General features: G+C 41.4%; 1 protein-coding gene across 2 annotated transcripts in view; it reads right to left on the bottom strand.

Annotated features, from left to right (window-relative positions):
• Nucleotides 1-7,761: 7,761 nt before the first annotated feature.
• Nucleotides 7,762-18,985, bottom strand: part of spata17 (spermatogenesis associated 17) — a 276,889-nt gene continuing 265,665 nt past the window's right edge. For both annotated transcript variants that reach the window (XM_080200544.1, XM_080200542.1), the window contains exon 10: nucleotides 7,762-9,466. In XM_080200544.1, the coding sequence (XP_080056670.1) occupies nucleotides 9,386-9,466 (81 nt within the window). In that variant the 3' untranslated portion in view covers nucleotides 7,762-9,385. The remainder of the gene's footprint in view (nucleotides 9,467-18,985) is intronic.

Below are 18,985 nucleotides of genomic sequence, written 5' to 3'. Positions count from 1 at the left end.
ATCCCCTGAGCCACAGTTATTGATGAAGCTGAGTAAGCTAGGGCAATAAACCTGGTAAAAATAACTGAAGTTCTTTGATTCTCCACAACTCTGTGAGTTACAGAGGGCAGACAGTGACTGATTTTTAGCGTTTCATGAGACATATTGGTGAAAACTGTTGTTTATCCACAATATTTTAGAAGTTAGAGGATGAGAAATAGCTTTTATTTAAATGAACAATCATCTCATGGAAAGGGAGAATTGCAAACCCATCATTATGGGTATGTTAACATCTTTCATTCAGAGATGACTTTCACATAATTTAAATTGTGGAAAAGGCCACATTATGCCATGTGATACCAGGGTTTTTACTAGTATTCTTCACAGAATCACATAGCATGTACAGCATACAAAATGGCTATTTCACCCAAGTGATTACCCCCACAACCCCGCTTTTTATAACCCAAACAAGTAAGTACCTTGTGTCGATTATAATAAAATTCTGTACTGTTTTGCAGGCACCTGTTTTCTTTCTTCCAAAGGCGGTACAGTGGCACAATGGTTATCACTGTTGCCTCAAGAGACCCAGGTTCAATTCCGACCGCAGGTGACTGCCTATGTGGAGTTTGCACATTCTCCCCATGTTTACATGGGTTTCCTCTGGGTGCTCCGGTTTCTTCCCACAGTCTGAAAGATGTGAGGGGTAAGGTTGATTGGCCATGCTAAATTACCCCTTAGTGTCAGGGGGATTAGCATGGCAAATATATGGGGATAGGACTTTGGTGGGATTGTGGTCGATGAAGGCTCGATGGGCCGAATGGCTTTCTTCTGCGCTGTAGGGATTCTATAATTTTTTTAAGGTCTTAATTGGAGAAAGAAGAACAAAATAATTTTGATGCTTCTGAACCTCTGAGATTGATGGCAGCTGATGTTAGCAGAGAGAAGAAAACTAATTGAACTGAAGGTGTGTCCAAAACAGAGACATTCCCAATTGCATTTGTCCAGTGGGGAAATGTTATTCCTTTGGGTTGACTGTGAACTGTCACTTCAGACATGATAACCAGGCTGGAGTGAAGGAAGGCTGCCAATATTAAAATAAGCAAGTGCCTGCTCCTGCAGAGTATTTCACTTTTCTGTATAATTTTTAAAACTAAACATTATTAAAAATGTTTGGAGACTTTTTGAGTTTGCCAAAACATGAATATGATTTATTTGTTTCAAGTAACACACATGTTGAAAAGGATTTTTAATTAAAGATAATATTTGGGACTGGGTAGTACTGGCAAAGCTGCATATATTGTACATCCTAGTGCCTAGAGGCACAGTGGTTAGCACTGCTACCTCACAGTGCCAGGGACACAAGTTCAATTCCCAGCTTGGGTCAATGTCTGTGCAGAGTCTATACATTCTCCCTGTCTGTACAGAGCGGATGCTCTAGTTTCCTCCCACAGTCTAAACGGCATGCATTGGTCATGCTAAATTCTCCCTCAGTGTATCCGAACAGGTGCCAGAGTGAGGCGACTTGGGGATTTTCACAGTAACTTCATTGCAGTGTTAATGCCTACTTGTGACACTAATGAATAAACTTAAAACACGGGAATTACCCAATCATCTCCATTCTGAGAGGAAATATTGGTGTCACAATATCAAACATCATTTTTATGTATTAATCTTTTTGGTCTGAGATCAGAGAGATTAGAGGAATCAAGTTCAATAGGTTGTGAGTGTCAATGAACAGGCACTGGAGTGTGTCGACTAGTGGATTTTAACTTCATTGCAGTGTTAATGTAAGCCTACTCGTGACACTAATAAATAAACTTTAAACTTCAAGAACATTACATTTTAGAGGTGGTAATGGAAGGCCTTAGGAACACATGAACAAGAGGAGGAATCTCAGCTCCTGACATGTTCCACCATTCCAGTAGATCACTGGTTCTCAGATTGAGGTCTGCTTGGACTTGGAGGTCCCTAGAAACTTTGGCAAGGCATTTGTGAAATAATCTGGAAGTGCCTACTGAGGCCTAAGAGATGGGAGCAAGATATGAGTGCAACATACCTGATGCAGAGTGGGCTGGTTATTTTGACCAGCAGAGAGCACCCAAGGAGATTGCCAGATTGACCCACTGTTCAAAAGGGTGGTGGGGGGGGGTGTCACATTAATTCAGCCTTGTCCAAATCACGGGTATATAAAAAAATCACTTTGCATTTAAATTCAAAGAAATTCCTGCTTTTTGAAAAAGCATTATTAGCATGAACTTCACATGTAACACTTTCATATAATTACTATTACATATATTATAATTTAGTTGGGAGATGGGTCATGATGATCTATATCAATTTTAAAATTTTCCATTGACCTTGCCTTTTTTGGAGAGAGTATTCCACATTTCCACTATCCTTTTTGTGAGGAAGTATGTCTTGACATCACCCCAGAATGGTTTAGCCCCAATTTTGGAGTTATGCAACCATGCTCTGTACTCCTTCACCAGAGGAATTAGTTTCCCTCTATCTACCTCATCAACCCCAGTAACCATCTTAGACACTTTAATTAAATGACTTCTGAATCTTCAGTACTGAAGGGAATACAAGATGAACACTGCAATCTTTGTGAAGATGGTGCTCACCTGATGGGGCTAGTGGGAATTCAAATATTTTGATCTGAGGATAGAAGGAAGCGAGAGAACAACGTGTGCCTTGGTGTAAAATTTGAAGATAATGGGGCGGTATTGTTCAGCCTCACTTGACCTGTGAGTGGAAAATCCTGCCCGAGGTCAACGGACGTTTCCATTATCCACCCCTCACCCGTTCTGATTCCGTGGCAGATGGGGTAGTCAAATTCTGGCAGATATTTCCATGTTATTGTCCTTTTCAGTGATGGTGGAGCTGGGACAGCCATTAAAGCTTTAAAGCAAGTTTGGTGAATTTTTGCTGTGAATCCTGTAATCTGTACATGTATCATGACAGTGCACGAGTGGGACAGTGCGTCGTTATTGAATTCAATAACAGGACCTATAATCAAGGGGACTTTTTCTGGATATTGTTAACTTCATGAATGTGGCTGCACCCATTCAGGCAAGTGATCAGAATTTCATCATATTCCTGAACAGTGCTTTGAATATAACTGAGAGGAATGGAGAATCTGGAGGCAAGCCTAGAAACCACATTATCTACCTCTGCCTTGCCGTTATGCTAATAAAACTGGTTCAGTTAAATACCTGATTATAGTTAACTCCACAGATGTTGGCTGCACGGGGCTTAATAATGGTAATGGCATTGATGGTCAAGGCAAGTGGTTGGGCCTCTTTTGATTGAAGATGTCATTGTCTGACCTATATTAGGCTTAAATGTTATCTGCCATTTCTTAGCTCATGTCTGGATATTATTCAGTTCCTCCTGTAGGTTGTTCCTAGCACTGTTCCAACCCACCTATCACCTACTACTATCCTGTGTATTGAGTCAAGTGATTGCTTAGCATCTGTTGTAATGTCCTCCACTGAGATCTGTATCATGAGAAACTTGACTGTAGGTACTAGCATCTGATAATCCTCAACCTCTGCAACACCTTCCTATGCTTCCTGATACTCAACAATTTTCACAAATTATTTGTACCTATGCTGCTGAGTGTATGTTGATGCTAGATATTCTATTGATATTCCTCACTTAATGGAAGCCAAAGACTGTCTGATTCTACGTGCTCTGTGCAAAAAGCCTCTGTGAGTTTTCATGAGCACTTATCCATTTAGTTACTATGACCTTTGGGTGCTTCTGCAAAGTCAGTGGCCAGAATTTTCCAGCCCCTCTGCAGGGTGTTTTCCCATGACAGAGCTGACTCACCACTGGCCACTACAGGATCTTCCAGTCCTGCTGCAGTCTACAGTGCTTTGCACAGCTTACCTGTCCTGCTGTCAGGAAACCAGCAGCAAGAGTCAATTTGGGCAGGACTGGAAGATCCGCCAGTAGGAAGAATCAGAAAATCCCAGTGCATATGGACATGTTGATGTAACATATGATGCCTATGTCTTGCTCTGGAGGTACCCCACAAGATACACTGGGGTTTCCCTCAGAAGTTCCAATGCACTGACCACTTGTTACTTACCTGGGAAATTTGGATTTCAGACGGACAATTCCCCTGGGTCTGGAACCCTATGAAAACCTGACTTAGAACTGGGGACTTCAGATGATTCCAACTCACTTACCAGTGTAGAGATTAGAAAGAATAAACTGAGCTCCAACCAACTCCTGACCCCACTGGACCTCCTGCTCTCCTTCAGTACACTATCTGCCCCCCGAGCTCCCTAGACCCTCAATTACCACCGATTACCCGCTTGATCCAGCTCCCCACAACTACACCCCTGGCCATCTGATTATCCCCTGACCACTTAATTACTCTCCCAATCACACAGCTACACCCTTACCACCCTTCTAACCACCTGACCACCAGTCTTAACCTGATTAGCCCAACCCCCTTACTATTCTCCGACCTCCCCAATTACCCCTCGCCACCTCACTACCCTCCCGCTCACTGCCTGACCCTCCCAAGTACTCCTCATTGCCCCTCAACTACATCTGACCTGACTACCCCCCCACCATCTGACTCCCCTGAACTTGGATTTATCCTATCTCCTCACCCACGCATCTGCTACCCAACCCCTTCAACGACCAATCTGTCATCCCGCTCCCTCAGTCACTTACCTGCCAGCCTATTGTCTCACCCACCAATCAGTTATCCTACTTCCCTCACCCACTTATTAGCCACCCCCCACCCCCACCCCAACCCAACTCACTTACCTTGCACACTTGGCTTCGCTCCATAGCTTTTCTACTTACTGGAATATGGCAGCTAGTGTTAAAAAGTGGAGGTTCTGGCACATTGGCAGCATTCTTATTTCTGGATATGAATCTCCAGGTCCAACTCGGGGCTGAATGGCCATGGAAGGTGCATTCATAATGTGAATGAACAAGTTGTTTCTCAACTGTGAATCCTTCCAATATCCTGAAAGGCAGACTTGAAGGAAAGGAGAGTTTCCTGGTCAGCCATGCTGTAGAAGGCAATGACGATCCACTGCAATACTTTGAAGCATAATCATGGACCATTCCAATGGGGGTGCCAATAGTTGTATGTTTAGGGCATGGTACCTGAAGGGGGAGGAGAAGGATTGATAAAAGGGGATGTGGCTTGGCTTCCTCTGGTGACCCTGCACTACCAGGAAGGACTCCGAATACAGGTATACTATGTCCGAAAAGGCCTGGTTCAGAAGTTCAGACCAGGCCATTTTAGTACAAAAATAGAGTGGATTGACAATCCGATGGTGATTACCATTCCTTGAAAGATTCGGCCTATAGAATATTTGATCTTTCTAACCAATCTCCTCAGGTATAATCCTTTAGACAATCTCACCTCCTTTTATTTTCACTATCTAATCTACATCCCCATCATAACCACCCCAGCCTATTGTGTGTCAATTCTGCTTTTGAACTGGAAATAAGTGTGGATTAAGCCAGGATAATTCTATTTGTGGAAGTTTCTTCCTGCAATATATTCTTTTCGGTGTAAGACACAGGTACTGTAACTTGCATCAACAAGCAGTTTTATTTGTGTCCTTTCCCTTGCTACTTCCTTTAGAACATTTCTCTGCATAAAGCGCTTCTTTTTTATCAATATCTGTAACAACTTTCATTTAAATTCATTTTCAAATCTATTTTTTGTTGCAAGTTTGCAATGACATTTTTGACCTACTTCATTGCTCTGTTTCAACTTTTACTGGAGATTCTTTTGTCTTGCCATAACAACAGTGTATTTTGCCTCCAGAACATAGAAATAAGGGTAACCTGAGCTTCAAGTTTCCTCTACCATTCAGTGTGATCATGCCTGATCCCATGCCTCAATTCAAACCTCCTGCCCTCTCTTTGTGTCCCTTTCTAAATCCAAAACCAAAAATCTATCCATTTCAGCCTAAAGTATACTCAATGATAGAATGTCCACAGCACTCTGGGGTAAACAATTCAAAAGATTCCCCTCAGTGAAGACATTTCTCCTCATCTCAGTTTTAAATGATTAATAATCTTATTCTGAGACAGCGGGCAGGATTTTCCTGTCCTCCCGCCACAGGAATTATAATGGACAGGACAAGGGCCATGCAAAAGTCCGCTGATCTCGGGTGGGATCTTCTGGCCTTGGGGGCAAGCGCAGCCGGAAAATCCCACCCTGTGTCCCAGTGTCCTAGATTCCTTAGTCTGGGAAAACAATCTCTCAGCGTCCTTTGGTCAAGCCCTTTCAGAATTCTGTATGCTTTAATTAGAGTAAATTTACTCAGCCAAACAGCATCATAGGACAATACTCTCATTGCAGGAACCAATCTATTGAAGTTTTACTGTATTTCTTCTCATGTAAGTATATCTATCCATTGGTATGGTGAACAAGGGCAGGATTCCCTGCCTGCCCCACCCTGTAGTAGTGCAGGTGGCCCACCGTTGGCTGACGACAGATTCTTCCCATTCCAAACAGGATTTCCCGTTTGTACCCTCCACCGCTGGGAAAACCTGTGTCAGAAGATCCCACTAATAGGAATGTTAGTAAAATCCCACCCGAAGACTGTGCTCTGTACTGCATATGTGGTCTCACCAAAGCCCTATGCCATTGTAACAAAACTTCCTTAAATTTGCACTCCAGTTTCCTTGTAATAAAAGTCAACATGCGCTTTCCTAATTGCTTGTTGTACCTGCATGTTAACTTTCTTTATAACTGTATGCTAAATTTCTCTGAACATGAATATTTAGAAGTTTCACAGATTTTAAAAAAAAATTGCTTTCCTGTGCTTACTACCAATATGAATAACCTCCCATTACCCCACATTAGACTCCATCTGCCTCTTTGGGGCCACTTTGCCGGATCAGAAAGTAATCTTTGGCGCATACCAAGCAATATAAAATACTTTAAATTGGCTGCTGAATTAATTCTCAACATCTTTTGCACAAACCACCACTGAATTAACCAACTTTTTTTTGGCATTTATGTTCTTTGAGTTTGTCAGCTGCTTTGAAAATCATTAGCGGGACATTAGATTGATGTATAATGAATGGTCAATTCTCATTCACTGCCAACACTAAAACCGTGATGCAAAATATCACCCACAATAAAATTCAGCCTGCTCATCACTTTCACCGCGTGCCATTAAAAGACAGCATTCAACCTTTTGTTTTGAATAAACACAGAGGATATGGGCTCAAAACTTTTGAAAATCAGGTTTTTTTTTGATCAACGTATCCCTGGATTTTTTGGCGTTTATTCCCTTCCCCCAACACCAGTTCGAAAAACGCACCATCTCTGTACCCAGAGCTAGATCTCTTCCCTATTGACCCCAGCCACCTCTTTTCTGCATGAAAAAACGAGTACAAAGGCAGCGCAGCAAAACAGACCCACGGAGGAGAATGGTGTTCTCAGACAATGTTATGATGGGATGGCAGAAGTGTATTAGATGATCCATTTTAGGATGATCCGTGCCGAGTGCTGTCAGCTGTTGAAGCCTTCTTGCCTGCAATGATATTCTGCATCAGAAGGCTTTTTTTTCATTCAGAGGTCAGATTTGGAATTGTAAGAGATTAATCTGATAAGGGGCAGTGCTGTTTCTAATCGGACTGATGGGAAAAATGCAGTTGTGAGGTGAGAGTCAATGCCGGGTGAATTATTGTGGCGTGATGGACTACCTTGGAGCTTGAGTAATCAAAGAGATAGCACTCACATCCAAAATTACTGTGGCGTTTTTATTCATCAACAGTCTGTCCAGCTTTTGTGTATGGCTGCTGCTCAGCCCTCATACAGAATAAAGCACTCAGAATTATTCTTTGAAATTAAATCTCAATAGGGGGTTCAGCTTGGGTTCGCCTTTTCACTCACTGAAATTAAAGCACATTTATTCTCTACAGTGGTCCAGCCTTTAATTTAGACAGAATCCACAAAAGTACAGCAGAACCGTTTCACAATCATTTCTCCAAGGAACACATGCTCGGAAAATGAACTTTTTTTTGAAGTAACGCTCCAATAAGTGTTGCTTTAATCAATGATAAAAGCAATATATTTGTTTTCTATTTTGAAAAATCTGGCGCACTGTTAATAAATTCTATAATCTTTCAGAACTTTGATCCGGATGAGGAGAGTGGCTCAATATAATTTTAGCAATAGCAGGCACATACGTAGTCAGCCTAGCATTCAAAGGTCAAGCTAACGCATAATTTACTCACTTTTGCCCCATATGTCAGTTTGTGTTAACCCTTTGCGGGGCTGCGGTGGCATTTGTGAACCAGGACAACTTACAGAATATTGTTGCAAATTTTGCCGAGGGCCTCTATTCAAAATATTAACCTGTCTGCTTTCTGTTTCCCATGCTGAATGTCTTGCTGTGTGTATTCTTTATTTTCAATATTTATTTAAGTTCTTAATATTTGTTTTGACTCAGGAAATACAGTGAATTGAAGATGTAAAATACTGAACATTATAAATCCTTTCTTTGAATGAATAATGTGGTAGAAATAAGCAGGTGAAATCTGTAAAGGTCTTCCAGTACTTAAGAGATTTCATAAAGATGGTTAAAGATATGGCAGTCATAATCGGAGGCCAGTTTATATCTTGCTTACTCTTTTAACAATTTAGGTTGAAATACTCAAGTGCAGTTGTTTTATTAAAATGTCACACAGGTAGAAGAACAAAAGATATTTTTCCTCTACAAAAATGAAGTTGCCTCAGCCAAGATCTTTAAAGTTATTTAAGTTGTTGCAATGGAGATCATTTATACCTTTACAAGAATTAGAGAATCAACACATAATGCTTGGTGAAGTTTAGGTTTGTTGCACCCTGGTATTCATCCAACCAATATTCATCATGTTATTTATGCAACAAAATGAGCTTTAATTCCCCCATCAGCAAAAATATTTAGGTTTGAATAGACAGCATTCCAAGTACCATTAACGAATTGCCACGCACACTCAATTTTCAATTGTTTGATTAGTAAGAGTTAAAATGTATTTTTGAAGATAATAGACAATAGAAAAATCTAACCATTATAACTAAAGGATGCTGCAATATTTGCGCAAATACCACTTAAATCAGCTCTTATGATAATTGTATTTTGGTGAGATATTCTCTAGCCTTGCCTGTACAAGGGAAAATTGAAAAAGAAGCAATCTCAACCCAATCATAAAATTACCTCACTCACAACAAAATATTACTATGTGACTCGCAGGTGCATTGCCAGTGTATTTTTAATAGATTAGTGCATTTTCTGCAACTTGATATTTATACCTGAGAGTTTACAACATTTTTCACTGCTCCAATGATGTTCATTTGTCAAAAATGAAGGAAACGGTTGATTTTCAGATCATAGCAGGAATTGGAGTCGATTCCGCATCTTCCTTAATACACTTGTCCAGCTTTGGAATATGATTTTTGAAACTTCTCAAAAAGATGAATGGATGTAAAAATCGTTTTGAATGGCTGGAAAGAGAAAATAAAACATTTTAAATAGAGTAGCAGCTCTCTGGCTGTGTGCTAACTGCAAGAGTACAGATATTTCATTTATTACTGTTCAGAATCCAATTGAATAATTCAGTAAACAGGATAGAACAAAAGCATATTGACAAAGTTAAATATAATTGTAAAATGTTAATACAACTTTTCTGAAAATATCTTTCCAATAAAACAAGCTATTGTATTGTTATCTACTGCTTTTAAATATGGGAAATGTTATTTTTCTGCAGTATTATGCCTCTGTATTAAACTTTGGTTCACACACTTTCCCTCGAATACATTTTAAAATTATTTCTTTCAAAAAATATATATTTTTGGGTTGTAAAATGAGTCGCACAAGGTCACAGCCCTGGAGAAGAAGGGAGAGCAAGTGAAGCAAACAGCAGAAAAGAAATTATTCTTGGTATTTTTCAGTACAGTATTTTCTACACACAAACACTTGGGGCATAAACTGCATTTTTATGCCTAACTGTAGATTGAGCAACATGTGCCAGTCAATGGTTCAGGTAATTGACCAGCATATGGACCTACGATGAAGGCAAAAAGGAGTCAGCTTTATAGGAAAAATTAATACCTTGTGGGATTTTTTTTTCCAGAAAGACTGAAACTTGCCTTTAGTCTCCAGATGTCTTGCATTTTCTGAAAGAAGAGTGCTATTATGCTACCACTTAAGTCAGGGTCATTGACATTCACAACATATAGAACTTGATCCCTTTAATCTCTCTGATCTTAGACCAAAACGATTAGTACATAAATATGAGGCTTGATATCGTGACACCAATATTCCCTCCCAGAACGGTGATGATTGGGTAATTCCCCTGTTTTAGTTTTATTTATTAGTGTCACAAGTAGGCTTATATTAACACTGCAATGAAGTTACTGTGAAAATCCCCTAGTCACTACACTGCAACACCTGTTTGGGTACACTGAGGGAGAATTTAGCATGGCCAATGCCCCTAATCACCATGTCTTTTGGACTGTGGGAGGAAACCAGAGCACCTGGAGGAAACCCACACAGACACGGGGAGAATGTGCAGACTCCACACAGACAGTGACCCAAGCCAGGAATCGAACCCAAGTCCCTGGTGCTGTGAAGCAGCAATGCTAACCACTGTGCCACACTATGAAAATGAAATTACTCAGAATTGGGTTAAGGGAATGGAATAAAATCCTTCAGAGAACCTATACATTCAGCATCAGGAAAAGGACAATTACTGCAGCTTCTTTCTATTTGATCTTACATCCTCCTTCCTGCCTTTCACTTTTAGTTTTGTACCTGAAACACAACACATATACTTTTCAATGAACTTCCCTAGTAACTGATTTCATTTTTCTTATGTGGTGTCGTTATATCTTAATTTATTATTGATTTGTAATTTCCAAACTGTACAAATTGCATGGGATTTTTTCAACCCTGTACAATTCAGAGTACTTTTATTGGTGTTCAATAAAGTTGATGCTTTTCCAGGGTCAGTAACAGGTCACCTGGGTAAGGGGAAATTCTGCCCTATTGTACTTAATGTTGAAGCCACCCCAGGAAAAGCTGCCAGCCACAGGGTCCAACATTCAGCAGCCAAAAAGGGAACAAACCTGAAGAAACCTGGAGACAAGGGGATTGTGAAGTCAAGTAACACAACAAAATGCTTTGAATGAAATTGGAAAAGGAAATTTTCACTGAAATGTTTCATATTCTCCCTGCTCCATTTTATGTAGTGAATTTGGAAGCTCATTCATTGACTTCATAGAATCATACAGTGCAGAAGAGGCCCTTTATCCCATCGAATCTGCATCAACACAAGAGAAACACCTGAACTCCCATCCAACCTCATCTCCCAGCAATTGGCCCAAAGGCTTGAATGTTATGAAATGCCAAGTGCTCAGCCAAGTACTTCTTAAAACACTTGAGGCAACCTGCTTCTACCACCCTCCCAGACAACACAATCCAGACTATTACCACCTTCTGGGTAAAAATGCTTTTTCTCACTTTACCCCCTAAACCTCCTGCCCCTCAACTTGAACCAATGTCCCCTTCTGCCTGACCCTTCAACGAAGAGGAATCCACTCTGTCCATGTCCCTCATAATCTTGTACAGCTCGACCAGGTCACTCCTCAACCTTCTCTGCTCCAACGAAAGGAATCCAAGTCTACCCAACCCCTCTATATAACTTAAATGCTCCATCCCAGGCAGCATCCTAGTGAATCTCCTCTGTGCCCCCACCAGTGCAACCACATCCTTCCTATAATGTGGCAAGCAGAGCTTGGAATCCGGGCTGGCATTAGGGAAGATTTAAGCCTAGATTTCATGCTTTTTGCACCTCATGCAGGACAGTTATAGGCAAATGTCACACAAGCAAATAAAACTGTGCTTTTCATAATTACATTATGTGGTCAGCACATTGACATAACTTCAGGTGGGAGTTGTAGTTTTGTCCTTTATAAAATCCTAAAGTGGTTGGAGTCTGGAATGAACTTCCTAAGAGGCTGACAGAGACGGATTCAATTGAGATATTTAAAGGGGAATGGATTGTTATCTGAAAAGAAAGAATGGGGATAAGGCAGGGGAGTGGGATGAGGTAGAATGATTTTTCAGAGAGCCATAAGCATTTGTTAGACTGAATGGCTTCCTTCTACACTGTAAAGATTCTGTAAACACATTAAGAAGTCTGACAACACCAGGTTTAAGTCCAACTGATTTATTTGATAGTAAACTCACAAGCTTTCGAGGTTTCCCTCTTCGTCAGGTGAATGGAGAGTACTGGCCTCAGACAGAGCATATAACAGCACAGACAGTTTACAGGTTACTGATTAGAATGCCAATCTTTACATCTAACCTGCTATTCAAGTCTTAAAGTGGCCAACAATGTGAGCGGAAGGAGTATTGAGCACAGGTTAAAGAGATGTGTATTGTCTCCAGACAGTACAGTAAGTGAGGTTTTGCAAACTCAGGCAAGTCATGGGGGTTACAGACAGTGCGACATGAACCCAACCTCTAAAGAAGGGGAGGTTGATGAGGCTACCAATGGGAGGGCAGCTAAGAGGAATGGCCATGTAGCCAGAGCTGACTCTGTGCAAATTCACACATGGTCCTCCTATCACACACTTGCTATCAGCCAGTCTCTAGTGAGCAACTTCCAATTAAAGGGCCTTTTGCATTGACATAACAGTCACTCAGGGGAATGACCATTGCCACAAGGGAGAGAATCAACATCAATGACTTTGACTCAGGTACATTGAAACGGCTGCAACCCTCACCGTCATAACCTGTACGTACCTCATCATATTGCAAACACGCATGGTAAGATGTCCTTGACAACCCTACCCCTTGCATAAATGCCAGTGCCTGTGAATGAGGTGCCAAATCATCCACCTTGTCCATAATCAAACCATGCCCACAATGCTGAGTGATATGATCCAAGATCTTAAACCCTAATCACACTGATAGGATTGTATGTTCAAATATACATGCAAATGAGGCCTCTTACAAAAGATGAGCCCACTATTCTGCAACAATGGCTCTTTAAACAAATTTGTGCACCATCCACTCCAGCCAATGGTCTAGTTACTGGGGTGGGTGCAATATGCAATATTCCAGGCTTTCATAAACCTCTGCTTTCCTCACACATACATCTTCTGCCACCTTGAATGTGAATGCTGCCAAAGTCATGGGGTTACCAATATTTCCTGAAGGATGAATGGCATGTTGAGGTGTGATGCTTTCTGAGTGCACAAAGAAACACTGAGTCACCTACCAATGTGTGTAAATATATTCAAAAAGTGCTGAAATATGATATATATAATCTAAAATGTGTAACCACTGTGAACAATTAGTGCTCTAGGTGAGGTGGAGCCTTGCATGCACACACACTCCTCCAAAGTGTTGCCTTGGAGGAGGCAGGCTGCTGACATCTCATTCTATACAGCAATGAAGAACATGGCAGCCAGCCTCGTCATAATAGGTACCCACTGGGGACTGTGGCCTCTGCATGGATAGCTGTGGTCACTGGCACCTGTGCAACAGATGCGGGCTTTGGCGAAGTGGAAGAAGATGAGGGTGCTGAGAAGCTCTCTCTACATTCACCCTCTTGAATTGCCTCCACAGGATTGGTGGGGCTGGCTGATGATGTGCAGCAGTCTTCCATTCCAGCAACCACAGTATCAACAGTGTGACTGTCCTGTTCAAGGTACACAACTCCTCATGTATTCCATGGACATCAATGCTCATCCTTTGAGCAGAGTGACCCAGGTTACTGAGGGAAATGGCACACTGTCTTGGCGAAGACACGGCTTACACATTCACTGCATTCGATGAGTGGCCAGGTAGAGAGGCAAGCTGGGATCTGTGTGAGACACAAAAACGTAATTATTCAGTCTAACCCGTTTCATTGTGAGAGCACTCTCCGATGCATGACATTGTGTTTAACCATGCTCGTGCTGCCCACATGATGCAACCTCCTCTTTGCACTCACTCTTGTACCAATGCCCCTTACGGTCAGTGAAGTGACAGTGTCACCTCCATCATCGTGCAGGGCCAGGGAGGGAAATCATGGCTCTGGTTCTTCTTCTGTTTTCAGGCCCCTTATCCCCAAAGCTCCTTAACCCTACCCCTCAATTATCATGTTTTTTTATTCCCCTTTCAAGATTCACCAATCAAATCAGCTAACAACAACAGAAAGGTCCTAGTAAAATGATAACAGCCACTGTTGGTATCTGGTTACAAATATCATCTGAAAGGCAGAAACAATATATTAGCACTGCTGTCTCACAGCGCCAGGGACCCGGGTTCGATTCCTGGCTTGGGTCACTGTTTGTGTGGAGTCTGCACATTTTCCCCATGTCTGCGTGGGTTTCCTCCAGGTGCTCCGGTTTCCATTCACAGTCCAAAAGGCGTGCTGATTAGGTGCATTGTCTATGCTAAATTCTCCCTCAGTGTAGCCGAACAGGTGCCGGAATGTGGCGACTAGGGGATTTTCAGTAACTTAATTGTAGTGTTAATGTAAGCCTACTTGTGACACTAGACAGTGTCAGTTTGTCTGTGCCACATACATGATTCCACAGCAACTATGAAGCAAAGCAGAGATTACTAATTTTATTTTTTTACAGCATTATGCAATCCTGTTAATTTGACAGGAAAATAACCCATTAGCTCAGTTAATGATAACACTGGTCTGACGAATACCTCATTAAAGCATTCTGCACATGACATTATATGTACACACTGACAGTAAATTCAGATTTTGGGGGGAAAGATTTGATGTTTGCAAACCAGATTGCAAGAAAATCTTCCAGGTCTTGTTTTATATTTCGTCGATTGGTTCTGTACAAAAAAAGAAAGTCCATCTCCATGCTGCAGGCAGCATTGTTTCATTAGTGGCGAACTGTAAAAGGGAAAGATGGAGGGGAGGAGAGAGCAGGAAAATAAAGATGAACGAACTGAATCACTAACGTGTTATTTGGAGATTCTGCCTGTCTGCTCATGTGACATAAAAAAAGTTTAGCTGCAGTTTTTAGCTGTAATATCTTGGAAAGAGTGGTGACCACCAAGTGGACTATTTATGAACAAAAATAATTACTTACAGAGAGTGAGAAAGTTGCTACCAATTACTTCGACTCCAGACTCTAAACTGCCTGAGAGAGCCCACGCTTAGCCCCAGATTCACACGCTTCAGCCCAATTGGCCAAATGTGTCACATGACCCTCTGAAACCTCACCCCTTAAAAGGGTTCATTACCACGCCAGCACTCTGTGCAGTCCTTCTTTCTCAACAAGCAGTGGTAAAATGAAAATCTTCTCATCAATGATTCATTTCTTATTTATGCAATTTATAAATGGTCTGCCGCTGGTTTGCCTAATTACTGTTGGGTTTCAATGACATGAAAAGAAATCCAACACTTTATTCTTTTACCACGTTTTAAAAATGGATTTTTGGTTGAAGCAAAAACAAACTGCAACAAGTCACATGACTACAGGATTGGCCCTTTGCTCTGAAAGCTCCCAACAGGAGCTCAGTGTGAAATCTTACAGCCCATTGCACAGACCTTTTGCTCCTTTGTACCTGATAATTTTTTAGACCAATGTGTCGAGGAACCAGCTAGGGAAATCCTATCCTAGATTTGGTATTATTTAATGGCCATAAGTCTAGGAGCCTAATCTTACAGCCCATTGCACAGACCTTTTGCTCCTTCTACTCCTAGACTTATGGCCATTAAATAATACCAAATCTAGGATAGAATTTTCCCTAGCTGGTTCCTCGACATACTGGTCTAAAATATCATCAGGTACACACTCCAGGAATTAATTGATCACAATATTAATGCTAATTTCGTTTGTCCAACTATATGTAGATTAAAGTACCATGATTACTGTAGCACTCATATTACATGCATCTCTAATTTCCTGTATAATGCCACCTTAGAGAATTTAGCATGGTCAATGTACCGAACCAACATATCTTTCGGACTATGGGAGGAAACCAGAGCACCTAGAGGAAACCCATGCAGACCCCTGGAGAACGTGCAGACTCCACTCAGTGACCAAAGCTGGGAATCAAACCCAGGTCCTGGTGCTGTGAGGGAGCAGTGCTAACCACCATATCACCCTCATCTTATTCTTTACCACTACTGTTTGGAGGCCTTTAGACAAATCTGCTAATGTTTTCTGTCTCTTGTTGCTTCTTAGTTCCAGCCAGACTGATTCTACATCTACATTTTCAGAGCCAATATCCTCTCTCACTATTATACGGTTTTCATCCCAACTAACAATATCATCCCACCTCCTTTATCTTTCTGCCTGTCCTTCCTAAATATCAAATACACCTGGATATTCAGCTCCCAGCCCTGGTTACTACAGCCATGACTACACAATCACAATCATATCATAGCTGTGTATATCAATTTGCACTGTTAATTCATCTACCTTATTGCAAATGCTTCATGCATTCAGTTACTGTGCCTTTAGACTTAGCTTTTCAACATTTTTACAGTCATGGCCCTATTTGTTGCGAGTCTTTGTTTCTGCCTTGCAATTTAGCTTTCTACTTTTCTGTCTTTCATTTCTCTTTGCTTCCCTCTCTTGTGTCTTCCTGCTCAGGTACCCATCTTCCTGCCACTCTAATTTAAACCCTCCCCAACAGAACAAGCAAAGGTGCCTGTAAGAATATTAGTCAGGCTGGGTTGCAACCCATCCAGTTTGTTCAGGTCCCATCTTCCCCAGAATTAGTTTTAATGTCTCAGGAATCCAAACTTCTCCCTCCTATACCATCTCTCCAGCTTCACATTCATCTGGTCTATTCTCCTATTTCTGCTCCTGCTAGACATGGCACTCGGAGTAATAATAAAAGATCCTGTTTTTTAATTTATTTCCTAGTTCCTTATAATCTGCTTTCAGGATTGCACCTCTCTTCTTATTTATGCCTTTGGAACTGATATGGACCACAACTTCTGACTGTTCAACCTCCCCCTTCAGAATGTTCTGTAGACACTCAGTGACATCCTTGACTCTGGCACCAAGGAGGCAAGAAGGCAGCCTGGTGTGACATCTGCTGTTCCCCTTACGATAGAATGCTTTATCGCTATTGTTATCCCACTCTTTCTCTCCTGCATGCAGCTAAGTCACTCGTGATGTCACAAATCTGGCTCTTGCGGCATTCCCTTGAGAAACCACCTCATCCAGTAGTATCCAAACCAGAAAAGCTGTTAGAGAGGAAGATTAAACCAGGACACTCCTGCCCTGCCTGCCTGGTGTTTTTGCTCTGTCTGGCAGTCACCCATTCATTTTCTGCCTGTGCACCCATTACTGAAGTGTGAGCAGCTCACTGTGCATATTATCCATGAAGTTTGCATCCTTGAGGGTGCTCCACAGTGACTCCAGTGGCAGCTCCAGCTCCAAATACAGATTTTGAGTAGCTGTAATTGGAGGGTGACCCTCTGTGCAGGAAGTGGCTCCTGGACGCTGGAAGTGTCTGTGACTTCCCACATCACACAAGAGGAGCATTCCATATGCCTGGGTTGCTCTGCTATGACTTACTCTTAAATTACTCCCTTCGCTTTGATTTCTGTCACTCTCTGGGAAAATGGGAATAAGGGGGAAATAAAGGGGAAGGATCACCTCACTCCCTCCTCACTGAACTCCCTCAGTTACCAAATTCCAATTCAAGCTCTCTACTGCAGTTCAAAGCAACACTCCAGTGCAGACAAAACCATACTTTAAGATAGCCTATTTCTATATTCACCGAATCTAGCCTCCGAAAACCTGTTTAAGCCAGTTATCTAATTTTGCAGCTGCAGCTGCAGGCAAAGCCTCTATCAGCCTTGTTTTAATGCTGGACTAAAAGTCACCTTCTTCCAACACAAACAGCAACTTTTAGTTAATTGCTAAATCAAAGCAAGATATACTTTAGGTAGATATTAACCCTTAATTTAGTCCTTAAACTCTTTCATTTATCAAACTCGGACTTAAGCTCTCTACTGCAAACCAATGCAGCCTCATCAGAAAACTCATTGGGACTAAACTGAGTTTGAATTCTCAGACTCTGGAAATCTTGTAAACTGTGTGAACTCATATTCATTTCTGCAGTTCTTGTACTGTTACAATCCATAATTGTAAAGCTCTTTTGTCTACACCCTCCCTTTACGGAGTGTACATATGTGTGTGTGTGGGGGGGAGATGCACTCGTGTGCTTGTGTGTGCATGCATGAGTGCGTGCATACGTGTGCGTGTGTGTGTTGTAGAGTGGGAAATTGAATGTGAAATCATATTGTGAATTTTCTACAAGTTATTTGTAAGTTAGATGACATGAACCAAAGGTTCGGAAAAACATGCCACAGCATAATTTGAAAACAATCCACAACACCTTCTGCTTATGGACAGTTGGTGGGAGAAAATCAATGCGGTTTGCCTGTCTCTCTCTCTCTCTCCTGTTCCTAACACTAACAATGAGAAGTCTCACAGCACCAGGTTAAAGTCCAACAGGTTTATTTGGTAGCCCAAGCCACAAGTTTTCAGAGTGCTCCGAGAGCTTGTGGCTAGTGCTACCAAATAAACACATTGGACTTTAACCTGGTCTTGTGAGACTTCTTACTGTGCTTACCCCAGTCCAACACCGGCATCTCCACATCATGCCTAACACTAACAACATGGACCATTTCAAACATACTTCATGGTTATAAAGCATTTTGGGATATTGTGAGGACTTGTTTAAATTCTATATAAATTGTTATTATTTTTTCTGTTAGTCTTCACATGATACTTAGCCTTAACATAATTTTTTTTAACCTAAAGCTGTAATTCAGCTAAACTGAAAGCAGGTGTGACAGCCTGAGCAGTAGTGTTTATAATTGGCCATGATGGGTCAATAGCACTTACTGAGCTTAATAGAAGCTTCTCTTCATTTACTTTGTATAATTTTGGTTATTTGTCAAGAAAGTCTGGACTGGCAAATACAAAAACATTACTTACAGGAGGATGTGAATGTCAATGCGACAGGAAAAG

Source organism: Carcharhinus amblyrhynchos, chromosome 12, assembly GCF_965287045.1.
Source record: "Carcharhinus amblyrhynchos chromosome 12, sCarAmb.v2.hapA, whole genome shotgun sequence".
Taxonomy (NCBI): Eukaryota; Metazoa; Chordata; class Chondrichthyes; order Carcharhiniformes; family Carcharhinidae; genus Carcharhinus; species Carcharhinus amblyrhynchos.
This window is presented reverse-complemented; position numbering and strand designations above follow the sequence as displayed.